Source organism: Cynocephalus volans, chromosome 13 (assembly GCF_027409185.1).
Source record: "Cynocephalus volans isolate mCynVol1 chromosome 13, mCynVol1.pri, whole genome shotgun sequence".
Taxonomy (NCBI): Eukaryota; Metazoa; Chordata; class Mammalia; order Dermoptera; family Cynocephalidae; genus Cynocephalus; species Cynocephalus volans.
This window is the reverse complement of record NC_084472.1, coordinates 63,418,489-63,444,567: the sequence shown is the minus strand read 5'-3', so window position 1 is coordinate 63,444,567 and position 26,079 is coordinate 63,418,489. Positions and strand designations below refer to the sequence as shown.

General features: G+C 33.1%; 1 protein-coding gene across 2 annotated transcripts in view; it reads right to left on the bottom strand.

The window, feature by feature from the left end:
- Window positions 1–26,079, bottom strand: part of CCDC102B (coiled-coil domain containing 102B) — a 301,210-nt gene that overhangs the window by 167,272 nt on the left and 107,859 nt on the right. For both annotated transcript variants that reach the window (XM_063077429.1, XM_063077430.1), the window contains exon 6: window positions 15,834–16,043. In XM_063077429.1, coding sequence (XP_062933499.1) covers window positions 15,834–16,043 — 210 coding nt within the window. The remainder of the gene's footprint in view (window positions 1–15,833; window positions 16,044–26,079) is intronic.

The window sequence follows — 26,079 nt, the reverse complement described above, 5'->3', positions numbered from 1 at the left end:
ATAACAGAGCAAAGCATAGAATTCTTAAATAAATAAGTAATCAACAAATATTTTGCACAGCATGCTAAAAAAAAAAATCCAAAATAATGATGTGAAGCAGTCTTGATAATAAAGGAACTGAGCTCTATCATTAGCATACACCAAGAATAATCCAAATTGATGGATAAAGTTCACCATTGACGGATAATGCAAGAGAGAAGGGTACTTTAGCCCCAGTGCAAATAAATTTGGATAAGGGGGAATAATTGTGTATAAGGATAAAGCCACTAGCAAAGATCATAACATGACAATCCCCTTAGCTACACTAGCTAAGTATAACCGCCATATCCTTCTCAGGAGTAGTTAAGAGGATAATTTGGGAGATCCCATGACTCCGTTCACAGTGCCTTCCCCTCCATTTCCACAGTACATAAATTTTTGCTGAGCACAGTTACTCCTCAGGCTCACTAGCAATCACCAAACCTTCCCGGAAACTATGTCCAACCTAGGGTGCTGTGAGGTAGTCAGCACAGAGTGTAGAGTCCCAGAGCTCCAGTTTTCTTCCAAGTACCTCTTCCTCAAGGCCCTGCTCTCCTTCCACCTCTAAGACACTTAAAATGATCTCAGAAAACTAGTGGTTTTCAAAAAGTTTGGGTTTTCCAAAGAAGCACAAAGCTTGGAGCAATGGGAGATTAAAACACAATTCTGCTCTCTCTGGAGCCCGGATTCCAGACAAAAGCATTATGTCCAAATCCGTCTGATTGTGTTGTCCTCTCGCCTCCTACTGATTTCAAATTAATAGAAATATCCCACACAACCTGTTGAGCCCACTGATGCCTGTGCCTCCTTCCTTCTCTCACCAGCCACGCAGGGCTCCTTTTAGGACTTTGGGCTGCTCCAACCACAAGGAAAGCTCCTGGCCTCATTCAGTCCACTATGGGAGGGAATGTTATCATGTCACTCTTTCCCAGGTACCTACTTCCTTTCATCTTTCTGATCTCAATCCCAATCCTCCTCTCCCAGGAAGAAGCAATGCTATGAATCTGCTAATTTGCAGCATTTAACAGAGTCACAATCCTAGACTTACTTGTGGAAGATTTGTTTCAGGCTTCTCCACTTGACCTTAGCAAGCATCATGAGGACAGCTGTGTCTTGCCACTTCTACAGCCCCAGTCTACTCTGTGTGTTCCCGGAACATACGTCGACATCTATTCCAGCTTCCTTCTAGTTCTCCTCCTGTAATGCTAAATGTTTACCAGAATCTCCTGTAGTTGGAGCTCCAGATATGATTTGGAGGTTGGAAAAAAGACAGACTCAAGTAGGCTTGGATTGGGGACAGATTTAAGTGGAAAGAGAGGCAACGAGGATTTATAGAGTTAGCAGGTCCAGTTCTGTGGGTGACTCCTCAAGCACAGGTCATAGCTACGGTGGAATGATCATGGAGCCAGCAGATGAAACAGTGGCATCCAGGCCCCAGTAAATTCCTAATACTTCCCAGAGGGTATCCATTCTCGGTTAGGCCCGTTCTGTGGTAGTCAACTTGAAGTCATTCCAGTTTACCCAGTGTGGAGGCAACTTCCCCAATCCTTACAAATCTTCTGATACCTCCTATTATATACCTTTCTTTTATACACCTATGCTCTGTCATCTACAGCCAATATTAAGTAAACATTTGTTGAATAAATGAATAAACAAATGAAAGAGAAGATGCTACCTAAATTACATGAAATTTCTTGTACCCATAATATATAACTTATACTTTTTATAAAATTATGTCTTAATAGTCTTCTTTTATTCTTTGAGAGTTACATGTTACAAGTACATGTGAAATAAGTAATGCGATGGACAGAAACATTGGAAAACTCACAATGCCTATATGTTACAGTAAAAACTAAAAATCTATTTTGCTTCACTTTGAAAAGAAAATCTTCATTTATACTTCCTTTACAACTATTACAACTGACTAAAATTGATTTTTCCCTTAAAATGGATTACATGCTAATAAGCAAAAAGTGGATCAGACAAATCTAATAAAAAGATAGAATGAGCGAGGCATTCCTCAGATGCTTCAAATTAGGTTAATAAGTAGTGACTCATTCAAATAGAAAGAACAGAAAAATTAAAACTCCCATTATTCTCTGGAGAGGACACGTGGATTTTTTAAAAACTATAAATCCGATTTCCCCCCCTGTATTGTATATATATATACAGCCAAAGGACAAAGTACTAATTATGGCATGCTCATTAATAAGAGTAAAAACACTCCAGCTACATCCCCCCAAATCATGCCAAATAAACAGCTTATTTGGGAGAAATTGAATAAATTTCATCTGGCATGAGGTAGGATAATTAATTTTAACTGGTTTAAAATAGTTATTTTTGTAGTACAGACTCAGCCAGTTAATTATTTGTCCATATGCTTCTGTCACCACACCTGCCTCACCTTGGCAGGGCCAACTTCTCATATTCCACTGCTCCTTCCAGACACTGTCAAGGACAATGCCATTAAACAGCCACCAACTTGCCTCCAGCACAAACAGAACTAGAGTATCAAGCATGAGTGCAGCAGATTGAAAAATGTATTTTATTTGTGATATTTATTTAAATATAACTATAAGGTATTTAAAACATCCTTGAAAATATATTTCTAAGTACCATTAATAAAAGATCACAATCACTGACTTCCCTTAAGTTACATACATGCACACTTTAATAATGCCAAATCAGAAATAACATAAAGTCATTTACAGTTATTTAAAAGGGTAACATAGTATATTTTGAGAACACTGGCATTGACTGTGGTTTTCCAAATTTTAGCATACATAAAAATCACCTAGGTATTTTGAAATATGCATACACACCCGCACACACACCCACCTCCATCCCCCTCCCCCCAACCACACACTCCTGGTCCCAAGTTACATGCCCAATTTAAAATTTTTATTTTTAGAAGGCACCCTATTTGGGCAGGAGGGTTAGCTCAGATGGCTTGAGCATGGTGTTATAAGACCAAGGTCACGGGTTTGGATCCCTGTACCAGCCAGCCACCAAATAAATAAATAAATAAGATAGAACAAAATAAAATGGAAAGGAAGCACCTTATCTGATAGAGATAGGACCATACTCCAACTCTAAGAAACACCACTGTAGCAGATATTGGATGAAAATGGAAGCACAATGTCTCTATGTTTAAATTTGTTCTCTTCACCCTGTAAATTCTGACATACATGGATTAATGCAATTTCAGAATAATAGAATAGAAACTGAATGTGAAATATGTTATTTATAGTTACTCATTCTTTCACTTTATTGACTTTCTATTCACTGTGCATTAAAGTAGAACCACTCTTATGAAAAAACAAAAAAGAACGTATGTAATGAAAAATTAAAACAAAGTTGGTTAAAAAGCAAAGAGATGATTCTTGCAAGTTACTGAAGTATTGATGTTTTCTTTCCTTTGTTTTCCTACCATTTAGAGAGAATTGGAAAGGCTGCCAAATGCTGTGGAAATTTAAATACCATTAAGTTAAGCATAATTAAATAATAGGGAAACAGAAAGTAATGTCCAGTAGCAGAGAAATATGAAATGAAAAATATCTCAATTATGTCAACAACCATATTAAATTTAACTATGTGAATTAAAAAGAAATAAATTCAGCAAGTAGAAAGAATACACTAAACTATATCAGAAGCCAACAGCCACCTTAGTGAAAATAAACTGAAATTCGAAGAAAATATGGCATTGTCCTCATGAACTAAATTAGTGCCATTTATTTAAACTGATTAGCTAAGTTTTGGAAAACATAATAGCATCATGGAATTTTGGGGTGGGAGGAATCTTAACTATTTATTCTAAACTCTTCTTTTAAAATTGATAAAAGTAAAGTGTATTACAAAGAGTATTGCTTGGTCAAATCACTCAAATATTAAGCATGGACCCAGGATAAGAGCTTCCTCCATTCATTCATTTTCCTACCTCTGGTCTCATTTCCCTGTTATATATGAATTGAATCAGACATTTACCAGTTACCACTTTCATTGAATAATAAAATAACTATCAAAAAAATGGTTGAAATGAGTATACACAAATAGCACATTCAACACACTGCCAGTACATAAATTACTTCAGTGCAAATATAAAGGCTAGATCAGTAGTTCTCCAATTTTAGATGGTGCCAGCTTCCACTGAAGGGCTTGTTAAAACAGATGTCTGGGCCCCATACCTGAAGCTTATGATTCAGTAAGTCTAGGGTAGGGCCTGAGAATTCGCATTTACTGATGCTGCTGGTTTAGGTACTACATTTTGGGAACCACTGGGCTAGACTGCTAGTGAATGAGTTAAACTGAGCTTAAATGTCTCAATGTATATTTTCCTTTAGATCTAATTGTCTAAAACAGTACTTAAGAACTACTGTTTTACTCATTATCATAAGACTTTAGAAAAGTTTTATTTTTAGTAGAATCAGTTGTCTGGTGCTTTTTTTCTAACATAGGGCTGACACCATGTAGAACTACCTTAACTTGTAGAAGTCCTCTCCAGGACCAAACCTTGTTTTTTAGCTTAATCAAGTAGCCACAGGATATAAATACATGGGAAAGCTGGCTGCTTTGTGCATGTAGTGAAAAACATACTGATTTTGATTTATTTCATACTACCATTCTTGCAAAACTGTACAAAATATTTTCTTGAGTTCAGGAACAGCTTTTACAATACCAAAATGGTATTACGTTTATATTGCTGAGTAAGCTTAGGATGACATTTTGGTTCCTAGAGCTAATTTTCATTTTTCACCCCTAACCTCTCAAAACCTTAAGCCATTTGTTCTCATGCCAGAGCTCTTATCCCCGGCAATGTCTGAAGAAGAAAGGATACTGAGAAAGCCAAAGACAGCACTCCAAACAATAAAATTTGTGAGCACCACGCTCAGCCAGTAAGCGAACTGGCCATCCGTATATGGGATCCGAACCCAGGGCCTTGGTGTTCTCAGCACCGCACTCTCCTGAGTGAGCCACGGGCCGGCCCCCTCAAACAATAAAATTTGGATGAAGGCCCAAGTATTGACATCATGAGTTGCTTTTAAAATTCTTGGAATTTTAGTACTAAGAATTATTTCGAGAGTTAAACTATTCCTGTATACCTGCTTTACTTCTAGGTAGAAGGAGAAAATCTCATACAAATCCTTCTCAAGGCAAACTACTTTTTTAGGAGCCATATAACAAAAGAAGGTATATTAAAAATTTGATCTGTATCAATACATGTAGAGCCATTTAAACACAATTAACATATTAGAGATTAATATACATCCACACACATATAAATTTATAAATTTAAGTAAAACTCAACATGAATTTTACATATATATATACATGCATACATATGTATATTACTCAATGCTAACATTCACTTATGACAGTATTCTTAATAAATACCATTAATATTATTTGAATTTAATGAGGGTCAATATCACACTGATTTCTATAGCAATAAGTTGTGACTATTCTAATACCAGATGCTATGTTTTTATCAAGTCAGACAGAGGAAATTATAGAAAAGAGCAATGCCATTTAGCCTAAGATTTAAGTTAAAACACACTTTTGTGAAATGGCAGACATAAACAGAATGCATACAAATACTTTAATAATATTTAACCTAGATTTCATGATGTCAAAAATGTGTGTCACAGGACACAACAAAAATGGCAGAGTAAGTAACTGCAAGGGTTCATCTCTCCACAGAAACATTGAAAAATCAAGAAAAACATGTCAACTTTGTCTGAACTCTGAAAAGCAATCAAAGGTTCAAAAAACTAAGCAATCACTAAATCAAGAAAAAGGCAACTTAAATATGCAAAAGCTTTGTGGACTTTTCACTTGTCTTTTCATGCCCAGCCTTACCCTGATCCAAAATAAAAATAAGAAAACGGAAACTACAGACCAATATCTCTTATGAATATATATGTAAATATCCTAAACACAATACTAGCAAAAGAAATAATTATAATTAAGTATAATTAAAAGAACTTCATACTGTGATTAATTGGAATTTATCCCAGGATGCAAGGGTAGTTCAATGTAAGAAAATCAGTCATACAAAACAGCACATTAATAGGATGAAGAGAAAAAAACACATCATCTCAGTTGATGCAAAAAAGTGTATTTGACAAAATTCATCACCCTTTAGTAGAGGGAAAAAAAGAAAACAATAAACTAGAAAAAAAGGAATTTTCTCAATATTGCAAATGGCATATGAAAAATGCACAGCTAACTTAATAATCAAAAGAATGAAAGCTTTTCCCCTGAGATCAGGCACAAGACAAGGAGATCCACTTCCACCACTGCTATTCAACCTTGTACTGAAAGTTTTGGCCAGAGCACTTAGGCAATTAGAAGGAATAAAAGGCATCCAATTGCAAATAATGAAGTAAAGTTATTCCTGATCACTGATAACATGATCTTCTATATAGAAAATCCCAAGGAATCCACACACAAAACAACTACTAGAGCTAATAAACAAATTCAGCAAAGTTTTAGAGAACAAGATGAACACATAAAAATTAGCTTTGCATCTACACAAGAGCTACAGTCTAAAAAAAAATTAAGAAAATAAATCCCATTTCCAGTAGCATCCAAAACAATAAAATATGTAGGGATAAATTTAACCAAGGAGGTGAAAGACTTACAAACTGAAAACTACAGTACATTGTTAAAATAAATTTGCAGTCACAAATATAAGGAACGACCCCCCCCATATTCATACATAAGAATACTTAGCATTGTTAAAGCGTCAATATTCCAAAAGAAATAAACAGATTCAATGTGGTCTGTATCAATATCCCAACGACATTTTGCGAAGAAATGGAAAAGGTGATCTTCAGATTTACAAGGAATTTCAAGAGGACCTGAATATGCAAAATCATATTTAAAAAGAACTAAGTTGGAGGACTCACACTTTTTAATTTAAAAACTTACAACAAATGTAATCTCATCAAAACTGTATAGTACTGCCATAGAGAAAAACATCTGGACCAACGGAATAAAGTTAGAGTCCAGAAATAAAACCATACATCTATGGATAATTGATTTTTGAGAAAGGTGCCACGACTATTCAATGTCAGAAAAAAATAGTCTCTTCAAAAAATCGTGCTGAGGCAACTGGATATCCACATGCAAAATAACTAAGTTGGCCCCCTATCTTACATTACATAAAAACAAAAAAATTAACTCAGAATGAATCCTTGATCTAAATATGATAGTAAAGCAATAAAAGTCTTAGAAGAAAATAAAGGATTAAATCTTGAATTTAGCAATCAATTCTTAAATATAAAACCAAATGCACAAACAACAAAAGAAAAAATAAGTTAAAATTCATCAAAATTTAAAACTGCATGGGTCAAGAAACACTATTGAGAAAATAAAACAGACACAAAAAATGGGAGAAAACATTTGCAAATCATATATCTGCTAAAGGTTTATATAAGCTTTATATGTAAAGAATTCTTACAATTCAACAACAAAAATACAAACAACACAATTAAAAAATGGGCAAAGGGCTTGAATATACATTCCTGCAAAAAATATATGCATTTGGCAAATGAGCACATGAAAATATATTCGCCACCATTAGTCATTAGAAAAATGCAAATCATAACTACAATGAGAAACCACTGTACACCAACTAGGATGCATATAATTGAAAAATAAAACAAAAACAGGAATGAACAAGTATTGGAAAAGATGTGGAGAAATAAGAACCCCAATATGTTGATGATTCAGCCTCTGCAGAAAACAATTTGGTGGTTCCTCCAAAAGTTAAACATAGAATTACCATATGACCCAGCAACTTTTCTCCTAGCCATATATCCAAAATTATTGAAACAGGTACTCAAATAATACATGCATAAGCATGTCCACAGCAGCACTATTCGAAAGAGCCCAAAGGTGGAAACAACCCTAGTATCCATCAGCAGATGAACAGATGAACAAACTATGGTGTATATATCTATATATATACACAAAATCAAATACTATATAGCCAAAAAAGTACAGAGGACTAATGAATGCTACAATATGCATAAACCTTGAACACAATGTGTTAAATTAAAGAAGCCAAACACAAAATATTACATATTATATGATTCATTTATATGAAATGTCCGGAATAGGTAAATCTATAGAGACAGAAAGCAAGTTTGTGGTTGCCAGGGGCTTGGGGGAGAGGGGAATGGAAGTTATTGCACAGTGCTTACTGGGTTTCCTTTTGGGCCATGGAAAATGCTTCAGATTTAGATAAAAGTGATGGTTGCACAATATTGTTAATGTAGTAAATGCCACCAAATTGTTCATTTCAAAATGGTTAATTTTATGTTACGTGATCTCACTTTAATAAAAAATGAAAAAAAAAAAAGTAAATGGCTCAAACCTATTAAAATTATCTGAGTTTTTACCAATCTTATAGTCTTAGTTTAAATTTGAATTTTAGTTTTAATTTCAAAGAATTGTTGTAACCGTAGCATTTTATGTTCTTTTAAATAAGATAATTATTTTTATCACCATTGCTTTAAAGCAAGCTAATATAAATCAACAGATAACCACTATGTGAAATGCCAACCACTTTGTGATAATATCGTGGATTATTGGTAGCCTGCATCATATCAAACACACAAATATATATAATTTCATATCTGAGTGTCATAATTTATATTATAAAATTTCATGAAATTCTAATACTATAAAATACAAGTATTTTAAACTATCAAAATTTGCTTCTTTGTTTTGATTGGATATGGATTAAAATATCATTTGTCTAATACACATGAAGAAGATTTTAAAAGGTAATATAAATCTTCAATAATCTTACAGCCCTCATCACCCTCTAATATTAGTCTTGTTGATACAATAAAAGGGAGGTATAAGAATGGAACCTAAATCAAGATATAAAATGAAATTTAAGTGGTGCCAATAGAAGCCTAAATGCATAAATTTACTTGTGCATTTGACACACATTTATGAAGATGTGTCAAGCACTATAGTAGAAACTGAGATTTAACATCCCTAATTTTAATTTAACAAAAATAACAGTATTTGGTGCTTTGGTAGGAGAATGTGAAACTTCAGCCAGCACTAATTTATTCCTAGTAATCATGTTTCATATATATAAAATCTTGTCCATAAGCCTTTGCTTCAGCAGAGAATAACAAAACAAAGAAGAATAATTGTTTGCTTAATGGATACATACATTTCAGAATTAAATATGTAAAAATCAGTTCAGTGTGTGCATGGGTGTGTATATTTGAGAGTGAGCATGAGCAATTGTATTATTTAGAGTAAATGACACGCTATTTCTTAGTATTTTGATTATTTCGATCCAGTGGGAAACTTTCAGCAGATGCCTTCCTCATGACATTAATAAATGGTACTTTCAAACTATAATTCTTTATCTCTGATTCTTTATCTCAGAAATTTGGGGGCAGAAGAGCATTGTTCTCTACTCAACCCACATAATCCCATTCACCTGTGTTAAAATGTGCACATTATCATGGATGTGTTACTAAGTTTTATAAAATAATTAAATTATCAATTCACAAAAGACAGCTATGTGCAGCCTAGTGTCTTGCTACAAACAAGACATTCTTCCAAATAAATAATATTTGGTTTTTTATGACCAAAATATAGCACATTTCCTATACGTAGGAGTTAAAATTTTTCAGGGAGATGATAATTGAAGGGTTCAAAGCCTCAGTTGATTTTTTTTTTCTATTTGAGATCTATTATACAGTGAATAGAGCTAGTTATTAAGTACTATCCATTTCAATATCATTAAGAGTAAATATCAAATGTTCTCATCATAAAAATGTCAAGTATTTGAGGTGATGGTTAATTAGCTTGATTTAATTATTTCACATTGTACTAAGAAATCATAACATCACTTTGTATCCAATAACTATATACAATAACTTGTCAATAAAAATAAATTAAAAAATTTCTAAAGATGAAAAAATAAACTATCTAGGTTATCTCAGATATCAAATCTATGTTGAAGAAAAATATGAAACAACCCTACCTAACAGTATCAAATTATATTATTTTATTTAAACCACTGCTATTTACAACAGAAAGAGAGTATATAAAAGTACTGCTTACTTTTAAAATATTTAATACTTTTATGAGTAAAAGAAGGATAATGAATGGAAATACTTAATAAATTCATAGATTTGCTTGCTAAACCACGGAATGGAAATAAAATAGTTTTGAAGCCAAAATACTAAACAAAGTAATGTCATTACTTGAATCTATACCATCAGTAACACAAATTCATTAGGAATTGACTTTGATGGCCTTTCAACCTTCAGATTAATTCATCATTTTCCTGAGACACATCAATTACTGCCCTGTCACATTACCTTTCTGAAAGTGACCTGTTGTGTGACCTGAAAGAAGGGATTCAGTTCCCTTTAGCCAGAATGATTTAAGTAAACAAGCTTCCAAAATACTTAAGAAAGGGCATGTTCACTAGCTCATGTTGAATACTTCGCCAAACAACTTTTCATTTGAGAAGTATAATTTGCAACAGAAAAATACATAGACTACATGTCAACGTAAGAATTAAAGTATTGCAAACCCAAGAATCTGTGTCATATATTGAATGAAGCAAATCAGTATTTGTACCATAGATATCACAAAAAAAAAAAAAAAGAAAAATAGTGTCTGGGAATTGAAATTCCATTTTTCTCCATTATGGCAAAACCAGGACTCATCTTGGTAAATATGTTCCCTCCTTGGTTATATTTTCTTTCCTAGTGAACACAAACACCACTTTTAGTTTTCGGTCCTCCCATCTGTCTTTTCATATCTTACTCTCTGTCATCCTGAGAATTCAAGGGGAGGAAGGGAGAGGTAATAAGATAAAAAGAGTCTAGGACCAGTGAAGTGCCTACGGTTCTTCTTTTCCCCAATTTCTGGGCATGATGTTCTTTCCTTAACTCCAGGAGTACCTTTTTTTCTTAAAACTCTGTCTGTGCCTCTCTAATATATTAATATGAGATCTATTCACACTGATTTCTAGATTCTAGCTTTCCCTCTTTCAGTGCATACCTATGAAAACTCATTCACCCTTAATCCTCCAGCACTGATTCACACACATATTATTCATCTTGTACTAAAAATCCCTTCATTCTTTTTTTACTTTTATTTTTTAATTCATTGCTTTCATGGATGTTTTTGAAGACCTAGTTTGTGAAAAGAAATGTGCTAAATTGTAGGAACACATTTGTCAGCAAAAGAAACACAATCCTTCATTGATCTCTTAGTCACATGGAACAGAGACATTTTTACTGGGACTGTTTACTTATTAGTAAGACTGTTTGATTAATATCTCTGTTGCGTGTGATTGAGAGGTGAATGAGGAATTGTATCTGTTTTGCTGATCAAATATATATGTGGTTGATTTATACTATGTTAATATATATGTTGATACATACTGATCAAGTAAATATGTTGCTGTTTGATATAACTACCAGTTTTGTCTTTAGGGGAAAGGCCTATATATATATAAAGAGGTTGTTTAATGAAGATAATAGCTCAAACTACTGGCCACTATAATGTTGGGAACTGACAGAGGGATGTTATGCTGCTCTTTGAATTTCCCATCTCTGCCTAAATGTTCATATGTATCTAAGTTAATTGCTCAACTGATAGGTGCATAAAGCTTGATCATTTCAGAGTAATCTGATGATGGAATAAATTTATATAGGAAATACGATTGTTCCATTTAGAAAAAGAAGCCTATGCAAAGGTCCTGTGGTAGGAGAAAGCATGAAGTGGTTTAAGGGACTAAAAGAAGAGAATGGGTAGAGGAAAGCAAGCAAAGAAGAAAATTATCTCTAGTAGTAGTAGAGTAGAAATTAATTGTAACTGGTAATTGGATGCAAGGGTGGAGAGAAAACATTAATAATAGCCATAGCCTAGGCACTTGCTACTCAAATATAGTCTGTGGACTAGCAGGATCAGCAACATCTGGAAGCTTTGTAGAAATACAAAATCTCAGGCTTCACCCCAAAGCTATTGAATCAGAAAAGAATCAGAGCAGGGTTCAGAGTGAAATATATCTGTATCTTTCCTAGACACAGGAAGCTGTCTATCAGCTTCCAGCTAATACTATCTAAGAAGCTACTTTGTGGCCCAAGGGTCTGTTTATGAGAAATGTTGTGTATTCAGTTCAGGGGCACACCCACGATGGCCATATCCCCAACAAGTTTGGGGAAAGAACTTCCAGCTACTCTCCAATAAATTAGAGGCAGAGAAAATAAGACACCGAGAAGACATAGGTGCACTGAGAATTTGTATAAAAATATAGAATCAGAGGATATGTGAAAATGTGTAAAATGTTGCATTCCCAGTCTAGGGGAAAGATTTTTCTTTGAAGAAATATTTATTTCCACATATTTTCCTTCTATTAACCAACTGACGATTGTCAACTGGCCTCATCTATTTTGTGTGGTCTTCTCCGGCACCTCAATACTCAGCAGTGTGGGAGAAATTCCTTATTAGGAACTCTCAGGAGATCATGTTCATTGTTCGAAGGCATGGATCCTAAAGTCTATAACCTAAAGTCAATAATAATCTCTGAAGTTAGGTGGGTACTATGCTAGAAATAAAAGCTAATGATAACCTGAAAACCAGAAAAGCTCTAACATCTAGAGAAAGGAATGTATCCATAATAAAAAAATTCTAAAGATAGGAACTACAGAACGTGAACCCATGCTGTAACTGGAATTATATGCCAATTACAGTTAGTTTAATTGCATACATTATAAACTATAATACTTATAACTAGTTCTTTGTCTACCACTGTAAAGTTGCTAAACTGTCAAAATTAAATTTATAAAATATCAGGATCCTACTAAGAAGTTTACATAGGGTTTGAGTTAAAAGTCATAAAGTACTCATTTTAGAAGTGATAAGATTGCAGATTGGTTAGAATTTCCCTGATAAACGCTAGTAACATATTTTCATCATAATCATCAGCATAGGAAATAGAATAAAGCTGGAGTTTATGTGAAATTAGCTCCACAGAAATAATTATATTTCTGAACAATTGCATTGTTAGCATTCTTTCAAACATATAAGGAATCACAAATTTTCTTAGGAGAATTAATTTATTTGGAATTTAGAGAGATCAGCAATTGCACTTGAGATACTTTAATGTGCATATTCAGATTTGATGTACAAATGAATAATCCAGAGATCTCTTAAAATTCAGATTCTGATTTAGTAGGTCTGGGGTGAAGACTGGAATACTGAATATTTACCAAGGTCTAGAGCAGAGGTCAGCAAACGATGATTCATGGGCCATATATAGTTCTATGCTTTAAAAATCGTTACTACTAGAGTGGTAATTTTCCAATCTATTCATTAAAAGTTCAGGTGTAATGCTGTAATTTCTTAAGTTGCAAAAGATTGATGTACACATATCCTTTAAATATTATATGAAAGCAACTACCATATGGAGAATTATGTGATAAGATCACTCATGTGAAGAATAATCTTTGTCTTTGAATAGTGTAATTTAAAATCGAAAGGTATTTTCTTTAAAAACATGTTCCCTATGACACCAAAGTCAAAAAAGCAAATGCAAAACCATTTGAACAACCCTTCCTTTTTATATAATAGGAATTTATAAAAATTATATTGAACAATAAGATTATCAAAACAAGATATTTTTTAAAAATCTATTGATGTGGTAATTTCAATGAGTAGGTAGTTTTGTGTCTGCCACAAACATTTGGTGAATATAATTAGATGAGGTTTCTTACATACTTATATACATATATGAACAGGATGTTATTTGTGGTACTTGTACACATGATATTCATATGATACTTACACACATATACATATAAATTAATCCTTATTAAGATAATGTTAAAACTATAATCTGGTTTTTTGTTATGATAAAATCCACATCATCTCCTGGATTTTGGCATGTTCTGTACACAACTCTGATTTATTTGGTATTTGGGGACATCTGAATATTGACATTTGAACTTCTGCAGGGGTCTCTGTGGCACCAAGACTTCTGACCTGCAGGTGATCCATGATAAGTAATTATTTTGGTTACAGTAGTGAGTATGAATTCATAATGAAGAGGATAAAAATTATCATCACTCTCCCTGCATCAAAATGATACTTTTTAAAAGAATCTCACAGTCTTCTAAGTGATAAGCACACCCACCTATTTCATCAGACCTTCCAGGGTCCTCCCAGTTTCCAAGTCGTGCCTAGTTCAAGACCAGAAAACTACCTTGGTCCCAAAGAGCCTAGGTCTGCTTTGTGCCCTGGCAGGATATCCCAATGGGCACACATGCCAGCTCCAAACACATTCCAGTTGACCCTCATATTTTCTTTCTGTCATGCTTTATATTATGACATTTTGATATAACTAGAAAAATATCAAATTAAATGGAATAAATTAACTCTTCATCTGTGTTCCCATTCCCCTTTATTCTTAGCAATCATCAAGCACATGCTGGACAGGGATAATAATTCATTGATCTTCCAATTAGCATCTAGAGCAGTGACTGACACACAGAATACTATAAATAAATGCTTGTCCTGTTCAAATGAGTCAAATAGAAAGAGGTATTTTGATAATTCAACCATATTCCATAACTGAAATAATTCTGTGCTTTTAGAAGTAGAAATCTACACAAAAAATTCTCTACAGATTTATGAGTTGTATCAATGTCAGAACCAAATACACCATTATAGATGGTTTATGGATTGGTATAATAGAAAATTATGATCACTGACTATAATGTTTAACTTTAGATATTTATGTTGCCAAATCATGAAACACTAATGCAATTTAATCTTGCATTTGCAATAAATCCCTACACTCACAAAAGAATAAGTGATATGCAATTCATTTTTTCTGGCCATTTAGCTTTTAGAGCTAATATAAGCATGAACTACTTATATAACTCAAAAATATTAACTTATCGAATTCACTTTTTAAAACTGAAAGAAATTTATTAAAAAAATAGGATTATTCATTAAGATGCTATAGTTGCTTTAATGGAAGAAAATAGAAACAAGATGCACATATTTTGCAGCATATGACACTAAACTACACATATTACAACTATAAGTCTGCCATTCAGAGCACATTTTAAAAACCTATAAACTACTTATCAAAAAGAAAAAGAAAAAAAATCATCTATACCACAAACTATGTCTATTGGCTTGAGGATAAAACACATCCAAAACAACCTAAATTTCCCAAAGTCAAATTCTGAATTTAACCCTGATTTTAACATTTATGTCATAGCCTCTAAAAACTATTTGCAAAATGAAGTGGTTAATTGACTGAAAAATAATTGTGCTGAGACTAAAAATGAGCCAGAGAACAGTAAATCTCAGCTAAATATAAATGTTTCTACAGATACTTACCATAGCTTCCAACAAACATTTATTGCATAGGTGCTCAAATTAATGGAGAAACATATTTACTGAAAATAAGATCAATAGCTTGGAAAACGCTGAGAAAAAGCTGTAAGAGGAAACAAAAACACAAAGGTCCATCCTTTACATCATTTTTTTCTTCCTTCAGGAGATCTTGAAACTGTCTAAAAATCTGTCATGGTCTAACATTTTCATCCAAAATCTGTCACACTCCTGTTTCAGATGCATGAACAACATTATTTTACATCACAGTGGGAAAAAGAGTAAGCTAGTTAGATAACAGCACAAAAGGAAACACTCAGATCTGGAGGTATATGGAAATGAAGGCAGCACCTGCCTATGCATTAGTGAGGGAACATGCGGTAAGGAAACACGTGCTTCCAATGGCACCCTACCTTGTTCTTTTCTTGCAGTTCAGTTTGTGATATCTTGACATCAGGACCCTGAGAGTTGGCATTTAATCTATTTTTCCTATCCAGGAGCTCTTCCATTTCTTTCACCTGAATCTTTAGCCGTCTGTTTTCTCTCTCCAGTCCTTGTTTTTCTGTCTCAAGCGTTTCTCTCTTGCCCCACTCCAACGTATTTTCAGCCTGCAATTTCTCTAGCTGAACACAAAAAATGCAAAAAAGCAGCATGTAGAGTTTGCAATTTCAAAAGGTAAGGCCCATATGAAGAAAGGCTCATGGAAATGTCCATTTATATAATTTTAAAAAGAAAATTCTGTTTGTTTGAAAACTTGAGAATAACACAAAAGTCCTAAGACCAGGCCATAACATAAATAAAATGACCTTTCCTCTTGGTTCACGTGACTTTATAAGTATATGGGCTATACTGGTCAAGTACAGGTGCCAAGTAAAAAACTGCTGATATTTTGCCAATAATCTTCACTCTCAACTGATGAACACTGATTACTTAAGACACGAAATTATTTCTTAGGTAATTTTGATTGGATATAGGTCCATTTATTCATTCACTCATTCATTCATCTGGGAGAAGAATATATATGCATATCTTTCAAGTTCCAAGCACAAGGCACTATGCTAAACACCATGGGTAAAGAAAAGTGAACGTAGGGGACTGGCCATTTAGCTCAGTTGGTTAGAGCACAGCATTGTAACACGAAGGTCAGGGATTTGGTTCCCAGTACCAGCCATCAGCCAAAAAAAAAAAAAAGAGAGAGAAGTGAATGTAATAAAATATTGTACATCTGTGATTACTTTTTTGTTGTTGCTGACACATTAACATTACATAAAACTCAAATTTCAGTACCACAAATAAAGTTTTATTGGAGCACAGCCATGTTCACTTGTTCACACATAGCCTTTGACTACTTTCACACACAATGGCAGAGTTGAACTGTTGAGACAGAGACCATATGGCCAGCAAAGTCGAAAATACTAGCTATCCAGCCCCTTTCAGAAAAAGTTTGCTGACCTCTGCCCTTGTCCCAGGGTTTTCAAGCAAGGCTACATGATGGATCTACTTGGGGAGATTTTTATAATCACCAGTGGACAGAAACTACCTCTAAAAGTTCTTACTTAGTTGATTTATGGTAATTTTAATGTCTCCCTTGGTTACTTTTTATTATTTTAACTTTTTCATATTCAGATATTAAAGAGGCAATATCAAATGTATTCATTATCTGCAGTTTATTTATTTCTAAATGTTTTCACAATGAGGATGACTTATATTTTTCTTTTATGATTGTTTTTTCTTGTCCTGGATGTTGTAATAATGATTATTAGCTTTTTAACTCTAAATTCTGTTCCTGATGCTCTTTTAATCCTGACTTCACCATTTATTCACTGGATAAACTTAGTTGGGTAACTGCATCTCCCCAGTGTGGACAATTTATACTTTAATCTGACAGGGTTTATGAGAAGTGAAATTATTTAAATTGACTATGGTAATATAATTTCAGAAAAATTATATACGTATTTCTCTCACATATTCTGGCATTTGTACTTGTATATTCTAGTATCAAAGTAATTCACTGCATAAATCTGTACGGTGTAGCAACTCTTCACATTAGACAAACTATTAGAATCTAACCCTGGTTCCACCACTTACTTATTGGCTGATTCTGGACAAGACACTTATTAATAAAAATATTTTATTGTTTTGTTACTAAGTTTTCTTAATAGCAAAATTAGCATGAGAATATTAGCCTCACCAAATTTGTGGCACTGTAAGGATTGAATGAGATCAACTATTCAAAATGCTTTGTAAACTATGTAAGATTATTAAAATATGAGGCATTTTAAAAATATTTGTTAAGGATAAAGATTATAAATTACTTGTGTTTACATTGTTAGTTTTAAATGGCTTGCTTGCAATGTACTGTATAAAGTATGTTTCCATGACATTTTAAACTCAAAAGACCAATCAACTTAGTCAACATTAAGAAAAATGTTACACCTCAATAATATCGATTGAAATAAATTTTGATATAAAAGTTTAAAAGCTGCTTTTTCATATACATGTAATTGTACCATTATTGTAGAAAATGTTCTGTTCCCAAATCTAAGAGGTGCTCTTGCTTCTGAAAAACAGGAAACCAAAATGACTTTCTTGGCAATAGACCTCATTTACCATTAAGTATAATAAACTAAGGAATCAAATTTTAGCTGCTGTGGTTTGACATTTAGGGTGCCTGTTTACGTATATGAGGTGAAAACAGTATTTCACAATACAATTTAGGACCTGACATTATTAAGATTTATGCTTAAACTTTCTATCATTACATCACTTAGGATGAAAATAATAAAACTGCAAAAAATGTCAGCAACTTGGTGATGAAAAATTAATTTCAGGAGAGTAAATGTATTTTTGGACAAGGACAAACATGATGTTATGTCAATGATTTGTAAAACTGAAGTCACTCAAAAGAAATTGCTAAGATCAATAAATTGATTCAACACCTAATAACATAACAGGTGGAACTAAAGTTTTAAATAAGTAATAGATGGTCTAAATAAATAAACCCTAAATCTTAAAAAAAAAATTCAAAGAGATATGATTTTAAGACTAGTAACCACAAAATTTAAATAATGGCATCTGATTATTTACTATTTGTAGATTTATTAAGACAAAGAATGATTGGATATTGTGATGATGAATAGGCTAACTGCCCTGATCTAACCATCACACATTGCACACAGTTATTGAAAACCAACATTGTACCCCACATATGTGCATATTATCTTTAAAAATTAAATAAAATAAAATAGTCATGAAAAAAGACATACCAATTATTTGATAAATATATGTGTGATACACATCAAAAAAAATAAAAGGTCCTATAAAAATTGGAACATCAAAAAATAAGTAGTTTTATTTCAGTTATTTTGCAAAATTATTTCTTAGATCATTTTTTCCTAAGGATCATATGAAAAATACACTACTTTAGAAAGCATTCAGATAAATGCAAGTTAAAATAAGAAAATACAGCTATTTCAAGCTTTCAGAGTTTCATAAAAAAATTTAATAATTATCAAATTGAAATAGAATTCCATTGATTAGTTTCCAATGATCAAGAGAAAATCCCCAAATATTTTTAATCTACCTCTAATCTACCATGAATTTTAACTAATAGGTTCTAGTGTTAAATGAATTTCAGAGAATATAGAAATTATTTTAAAATATTTTCTGAAATTTTTAATGTAAAAATATATTACCAGAGTAAAACTAAAGTATCTGTTGATTTATTGACTTCTGGTTTTATGCATATTCAACATTAAAGAAATAAAATACATAAATAACCAACACTGCATTTATTGTTATGAAGTCAGGACTGTCATTTTGCTCATCAGCCCCGCCCCAGACACTTGCTATGGTAAGTGTTCCATGATACCTGGCAAATGAGGGAGAAAGCACTCAACGATAGTCTCGAGGAAAAAGCTTCTGTGTATTTCAATGACAACAACTAGGCACAATGCAAAACTAAGATAGCTCTCTCATAAAGCCAGTTATTTAACTTTCCCTAACACCAATAAGATTTCTCAGTACATCATTTACTCAGAACTCTTAATGCCCTTGTCATAGCTTCATTACATTTTGAGGTAGTGAATTCAGTGAGGCAGAGAGGATTTTCAGTAAATGACCTACAAGTGAGTCCCAATTCTCCTTTTATCCTGATAGCCTCCATTGGCTTTGATAAAATGAGGAAAGTGGTGGAGAAACTAAATTTTTTATGTAAAATATTTATTAAACTTTCAGTCAACACAAATATTTCTTAGGTTATAAATTCGTTTTTTAAAGAACAAAACCTATCAACAGCCAGTTTAAATACTGACAGATCAAACAGTGTATTAATTTCTTCATCAAGTTTTATCAAGATGACACTTGTTTTGTGAATGGCCCTGATCAATTGAGAAAACTTCTGAGAGAATGTCCTACACGCCATTCTGCAGGCCAGCGAAGAATCACCTAAAACCATTGTGGACATTCAAATAATAGATTTGCAAACATTGAGAATTTTTATTTTAGACAAGTCAGCCATAAAACCTCTTTACACATACTGTTATTTTGGAGAGAAAAGATAGAAGGCAGGAAGCTTTGCTATTTCCTAGCAGTAAGAGATTAACACCTTTACTGAGGACCATGTATTCTTGGTGGAGAGCAACACAAGTTATTTCTCATCCTTACAATAATCCTGCAAGATTGGACATGCTACACATGAGGAAACTGAGATTCCAAAATTAGAAGAAATGCTAGAGATGGGCAAAGAGTCCAAGCCACGGTTCACCTTAAGTTCTTTGATTCCATTCCTGAGCTCATTCTAACCAGGACATTCTAAGAAATAGCAGTAAAAGTATCCATATTCTCTTGCAGTAGTAACTACCACATTCTGAGTCCATTAAATTGCACTACAGCAGAAATTTTGTTTATGCTTTCATTTTTTTTCTCTTATGGATTTTGAGGTTTTTCTTTTGTTCTGTCTCTCTCTACCAGCAAATTAATTCAGAGAAGAGACAATTTCTGTAGAATCACATTCAAAAGTCTGGCAACTCAAATTTAAACGAGTTAATATTATTGATGTCACACACCGGATCTTTTAACAGTCTTTCTTTAACCATATTTTAGAATCACAAATAAGAATTGGAGAAACTCCCTCCCAAGTGAAAGTCTACTCTCCATCTGTCCGTAGTTAAATACAGCCCAGTGACAGCTCACTCCTTCTTAGAGCAAAAGTCAACAGCACAATGAATAATTTTAGTAATGTGTAATGTCATCCATATTTTATTTACTTTAATTTTATTTTAAAGTCTTTGAAAATTTCTAAAAGTAAAAATTCCTTCACTAATTTAAAATAAAACATGTGCCAAAGTTAAATATAAAAGGAAAAGCCAAAACACATATCTCAGATTCAACATGAATCAAAAGCAATGTAAACAAAATTTTTTAAAGTGTGTATAGGTCTAAATAAGTCAGTATATATTAGAATTACAAAAGAAAATGTATTTATAGAAATTTTGATTATGTTCTGATAGAAAAAACGTACAGAATTCACAAGCAAAAACTCTAAGTAGATGTTTTGCAACACCAGGCATTTTCTCAAAAAGTCTTGATGATGTTATAAAATTTAATAGCCAAATATTTTCTCCACTTCAGTACAGAAGTTAATAACCATCTATACATACCCTAGAAACTATTAAAATAAAAAATACAAATAAACATGCTGCTATTATGCCCAAAAGAAGAGAACTGTTTCAGGAGTGTGTCCTAGAACAATCAGAGAAAAGCCTTAATCTAAAACTAAAACAGTAGAAAAAGATGCTTTGCTGCAACTCTCCTGCCAAACATAGATATGCTACAGTGGATTTCTTATAAATTCAATAAAGTGTGGAAAATCTTTATAGAATCAGTACTTACAGAATTTGACAAGGGAAACACAATAGAGCTTGTAAAATGTGGAGCTTGTTCCAGTGATAATAGGAATCAGAGGTTTATATAAGTTATCTACAACAGGACTTACTTTTAGTAGCTACTCCCTCAAATGTGAGCTTGCTGGGAAGCAAACACACAGTGCTTAACAAGACCTGCATTAGGAAAATGACTACAAGAAAGTTGTAATTAAGCATGCAGGGTAGACACTCTTTATTTCTCAAATCTCTCCTAAAAGTAATTTAAAAAGTAGACAAACTTTCTTGGCACCACAGTTGTCAAACAGGTCTTCTCAGAGATTTTGATTCCTCCCAGTTTCCAGAAAAATGTAAAACTGCTGATACTGCCCAAAGCAAGGTTTTCTGCCCAACTGAAACTATGACTCCTGTTAAACCATGTATTTGTTTTTTTCTAAAGGATTAACAACTGTTTTAGTCGGAAGTTATAATGTCTAATTGTATGTACTCTGATGGTTCAGATAAAATAGAAAGTTAACCCTAATGATTAACACTGAGTTATAAAGAAGAAGCAAGTTCATAATAATTTAAGAAAATAGTAGAAGAGGACATAGTAAAGTGAATTAGAGCTAGAGGATGATGCTAAAAGAAACAATGAAATAGTGGCAAAAGTATTAGCAACCACTCACTACAGCATCACTTTTTTTCTTATTTCTATGCTAAGACTAACTCAGCATGACAATTTTATGTTTTAAATATGTTGCTTTTCTAATATCTGGCTTTTGGGGTGAATTTTCCAAAAGATATATTGATGATACTTTGAAAAATATATAATGAATAAAAATTAGTTTTCCTTGTTAACCAAACTTGAATTATGCACATTTTTACATTAAAATTTTACATAAAATTTTACATAAAAAGGATTAATACTATAATTAAGCAAGTTAATTCCCTTCGTTCATCTTTAATCTAAAGTCAGCACTTTTTACTGGCTTCTCTATTCAGCACTGAGTTACAATGCTAACTCTTTTGATACATTAACTTCCCATTATGTGTGTGGCTGTGATTTGGGGCTCATATTATTATTATTATTTTTTTTTTAAAGATGACCAGTAAGAGGATCTTAACCCTTGACTTGGTGTTGTCAGCCTCACGCTCTCCCAAGTGAGCAAACCGGCCATCTCTATATAGGCATCTGAACCTGTGGCCTTGGTGTTGTCAGCACCACACTCTCCCAAGTGAGCCATGGGCTGGCCCTATTTCTTTGGTCTACCTATCATTGCACAAATACTACTCTATTTTACCCTATAATCATGAATTGAGTTTTAGCAAATGTTTTCAGATAGCCTTCGTGAAAACTGCATAATTTTTTGCTTTTACTCTGTTTAGCATGGTGAGTTACATAATAGATGTTCTAATGTTATAATATACCTTCCATTTCTGTGACAAAGCAATTTTTTAATTCACTAGCTTTAGATTAAAATCACTTGTATTTGATTAATGTATTTGGCACCATATTTATGTGTGAAATTAACTGTAATTTTTCTTTATTATGTTATCTTTCTTTGGATGCAGTATTACAGCTAAATTAACACAATGGAAACAGATGGATAGTTTTTCCTCTTTTCTCTTCTTTGGAAAATGTTCTACAAAATTGGAATTATCAACCCAAATGGTACAGCTTAACTATAAAGCACTTTGATCCTGGAGTTTTATTGCAAGAAGAGTTTTAATTGATTATTTTAAAATTTAATTTACTGTTTTTCTACAAGGGTTATTTTCAGTAACAATTTTCTGGTCAGTAATTGATTTCATGTAAGATTTTATTTTTATTAGCATCATCTCTTTACAGTGTTTCCTTCTTATTTTAAATCTCTGTTTTATCTAAAGTTATGTCTCTTTCTTATTACTAGTATTTTCCAGTTATGGCCTCTTGATTAGTTTTTATGTTGAGTTTTTTCCCCCAAGAATCAACTTCTGATTTTGCTATCTCTATTAAACCTATTATTTTGTATTTTACAAAAAAATAATTCCTAATATTGTCTTTCTTTCCCTCTTTGTACATTCTTTGGATTTTTTTTTTTGCTACCCTTTAAGTAGAATGTTAGATTAGTTTATTGATTTTTTTGTCTTTACTATTTTCATTATTCTGCACACACCAAGAAGCAACTGTATGATGAAATTAAAAATGTAATAAATTTATTAGGGGAAATGCCTATGCCTATGACAGAAAATGTGGAGGGATCCAGGAGAGATGAAGAGTAGTCAAACTGTGATGCAGGACTGGCTTTGAGTGAGGGAGAAACAAGGAAGGAAGGAAGGATAGGCTGAAGCCTTTGAGACTTCAGTGCCGTCTAAGCAAAGTTAGTCAAGGCCACTGAGGAGTTCTTGAGTCAAAGTGAGTTGTCATGTATTTGCACAGTTTCCAAAGTTTCTCTTGTTATTAATTTCTAGTTTTATTCTGTTGTCTGAAAAGATTCTTAATATGATTTCAATTTTTTAAAATTTGTTGAGACAATTTGTATCCTAACATGTGTTCTATCCTGGAGAATATTCTATGTGCTGAAGAGAAGAATGTGTATTCTGCAGCTGCTGGATGAAATGGTCTGTAAATTTCTGTTAGATTCACTTGGTCTACAGTGCAGTTTAAACACAATGTTTCCTTGTTGATTTTCTGTGGAGATGATCTGTCCAATGCTCTCATCACAAAGAAATCATAAATTTTTGTGATGAATATGTTAATTACCCTGATTTGATCATCACACACTGTATATATGTACTGAAATATAACTCTTTATCCCATAAATACCCACAATTATTTCATGTCAATTTTAAAAAATTTTTTAAATATAAGCAAAAAAAAGTAGTCAGAGAAACATCACATCTCCCAAGAACAGGGCCTGCTTTAGGCTGGGAGTAGCCTGTGAGAAGCAAGGTCTCATTGCCTGGATTTCAGAATGCAGCAGCTGGGGTTCTGGGTTAATTATCGTTCCTGTAATTGAGATATGAGAGGTACGGTTTCATGCCAGACACAACTACTTCTAAATATATGCACTGATGTTATAAATATCCTTGAGCTTTGCAGCATCCCTCAAGATTTCAGTGTTTTTATATTTCAGTCTTAAGTTTTATTAAATTTTTTCTTTGACATTAGATGTCTTTATTCTAATATTTAAATAAATCAATTTCCTTAAAATACTTTTTTTTTTGGAATCAATGCAATAATAGGTAACCATCTATGGTAAACAAATAGTATCCTTTTGGATGTACATGGTCTATAGCATGACCACAGCCTAAAACACAATCTCTCAACACAGCCTCTAAAGATAAAAACTGAGAAGAAACGAAGTCACTGGTAGTACATACCAGCAAATATAATTAAGGGACTTGGTTTAATAGAAAATTTGACTCATACGTAAGTGGGAAAATAAACATCCAAGAGCATAAGAGCATTCTCTGTGACCACATGGGAAGAGTCAGATGGGACTTTTGCAGAAGAGAAAAAATCAATGAAGGTGGACTCAATGCAGATGGACTCCCTAAAGGGAAGTCTCATCACCCTACGCAGGGAAATACTGAGGTCAGGTTTGAGACGTGGAGGATGAGAACACAGCTACTGTTAGAAATGTAACAAAGGAATTTGGAAAGTATAATGGATAATAGTTTTCAGTCTTGAGAATGTACCACTTTTGGGGTTAAGGCATACCTTGGAAACCAGGAGTGTCATTTGGATATTCTGATTAAAGAAAATAGGAAAACAAGAAATTGATATTAAAGGCCCTATCAAAGAAACCTAAGACAGATTGATTTACATTCTCCTACCCCAAACTTTAATTTTTAAAAAAAACTCCCTTCACAACAACAGAAGAAGGCATTCTAGAACTAATAAATTAAGTATATAATTCTCACTCTTCTTTATTCCACCTTCCCCTTAGAACCCAACTGCCATCAATTATTCTTACTAGTCCAGGAAAATCCTACCTAGTTGTTATGGACTGAACTGTGTTTCCTTAAAATTTGTATTTAGAAGCCATAACTCCCAAGGTGACAGTATTCAGAGGTAGGGTCTCTGAGGAGGTGATAAAGGTCAGGTGAGCTCATAAGAATGGGGCCTTAATCCAATAGGCTTGATGTCCTATAAGAAGAGGAAGGAACAGCAGAGATCTCTCTCTCCAAGTGAGCACAGAAGAAAGGCTATGTGAAGACAGTCATCTACAAACCAGGAAAAACGTCCTTACCAGAAACTGTACTAGCAGCACCTTGATCATGGATTTCTGGCCTCCAGAATTGTGAGAAAATAAATGTCGACTGTCCAGGCCACCCAATCTGTGGTATTTTGTTACAGCAGCCCAAGCAAACTAATATACCTCTTTATCACAAACAGAAAAAAAGGAATTTAACATCCATATAAGGCTACTAAAAGTAGCAAACAAAATGAGAATGAAAACCTTTCAGCTGCTGAAAATGCTTCTCATAAAACCATTGCATGATGTAAAAAAAAAAAAAAAAAAAAAAAAAAAACTATAATGCCACACTCCAACATGAATTATATCAGGAAAAGGGGGGAAGTAACCCTAATATTGCATACACATGAACTACATGAAACTGATTACAACCACAGGATAAAGTTTTTTCAAGTGATTTTTTGAACACAATTCTGATTTAATATCAAATGGGATAGATTCTCAGGGAAAAAAAAGGTCTGAACAGAAATCTTAAAATTTACTCAAAAGTAAATTTATGGGTAGTAACACTGTTTTAAGTTCATAACAATTTTATATATATTTTAAGATAAAGT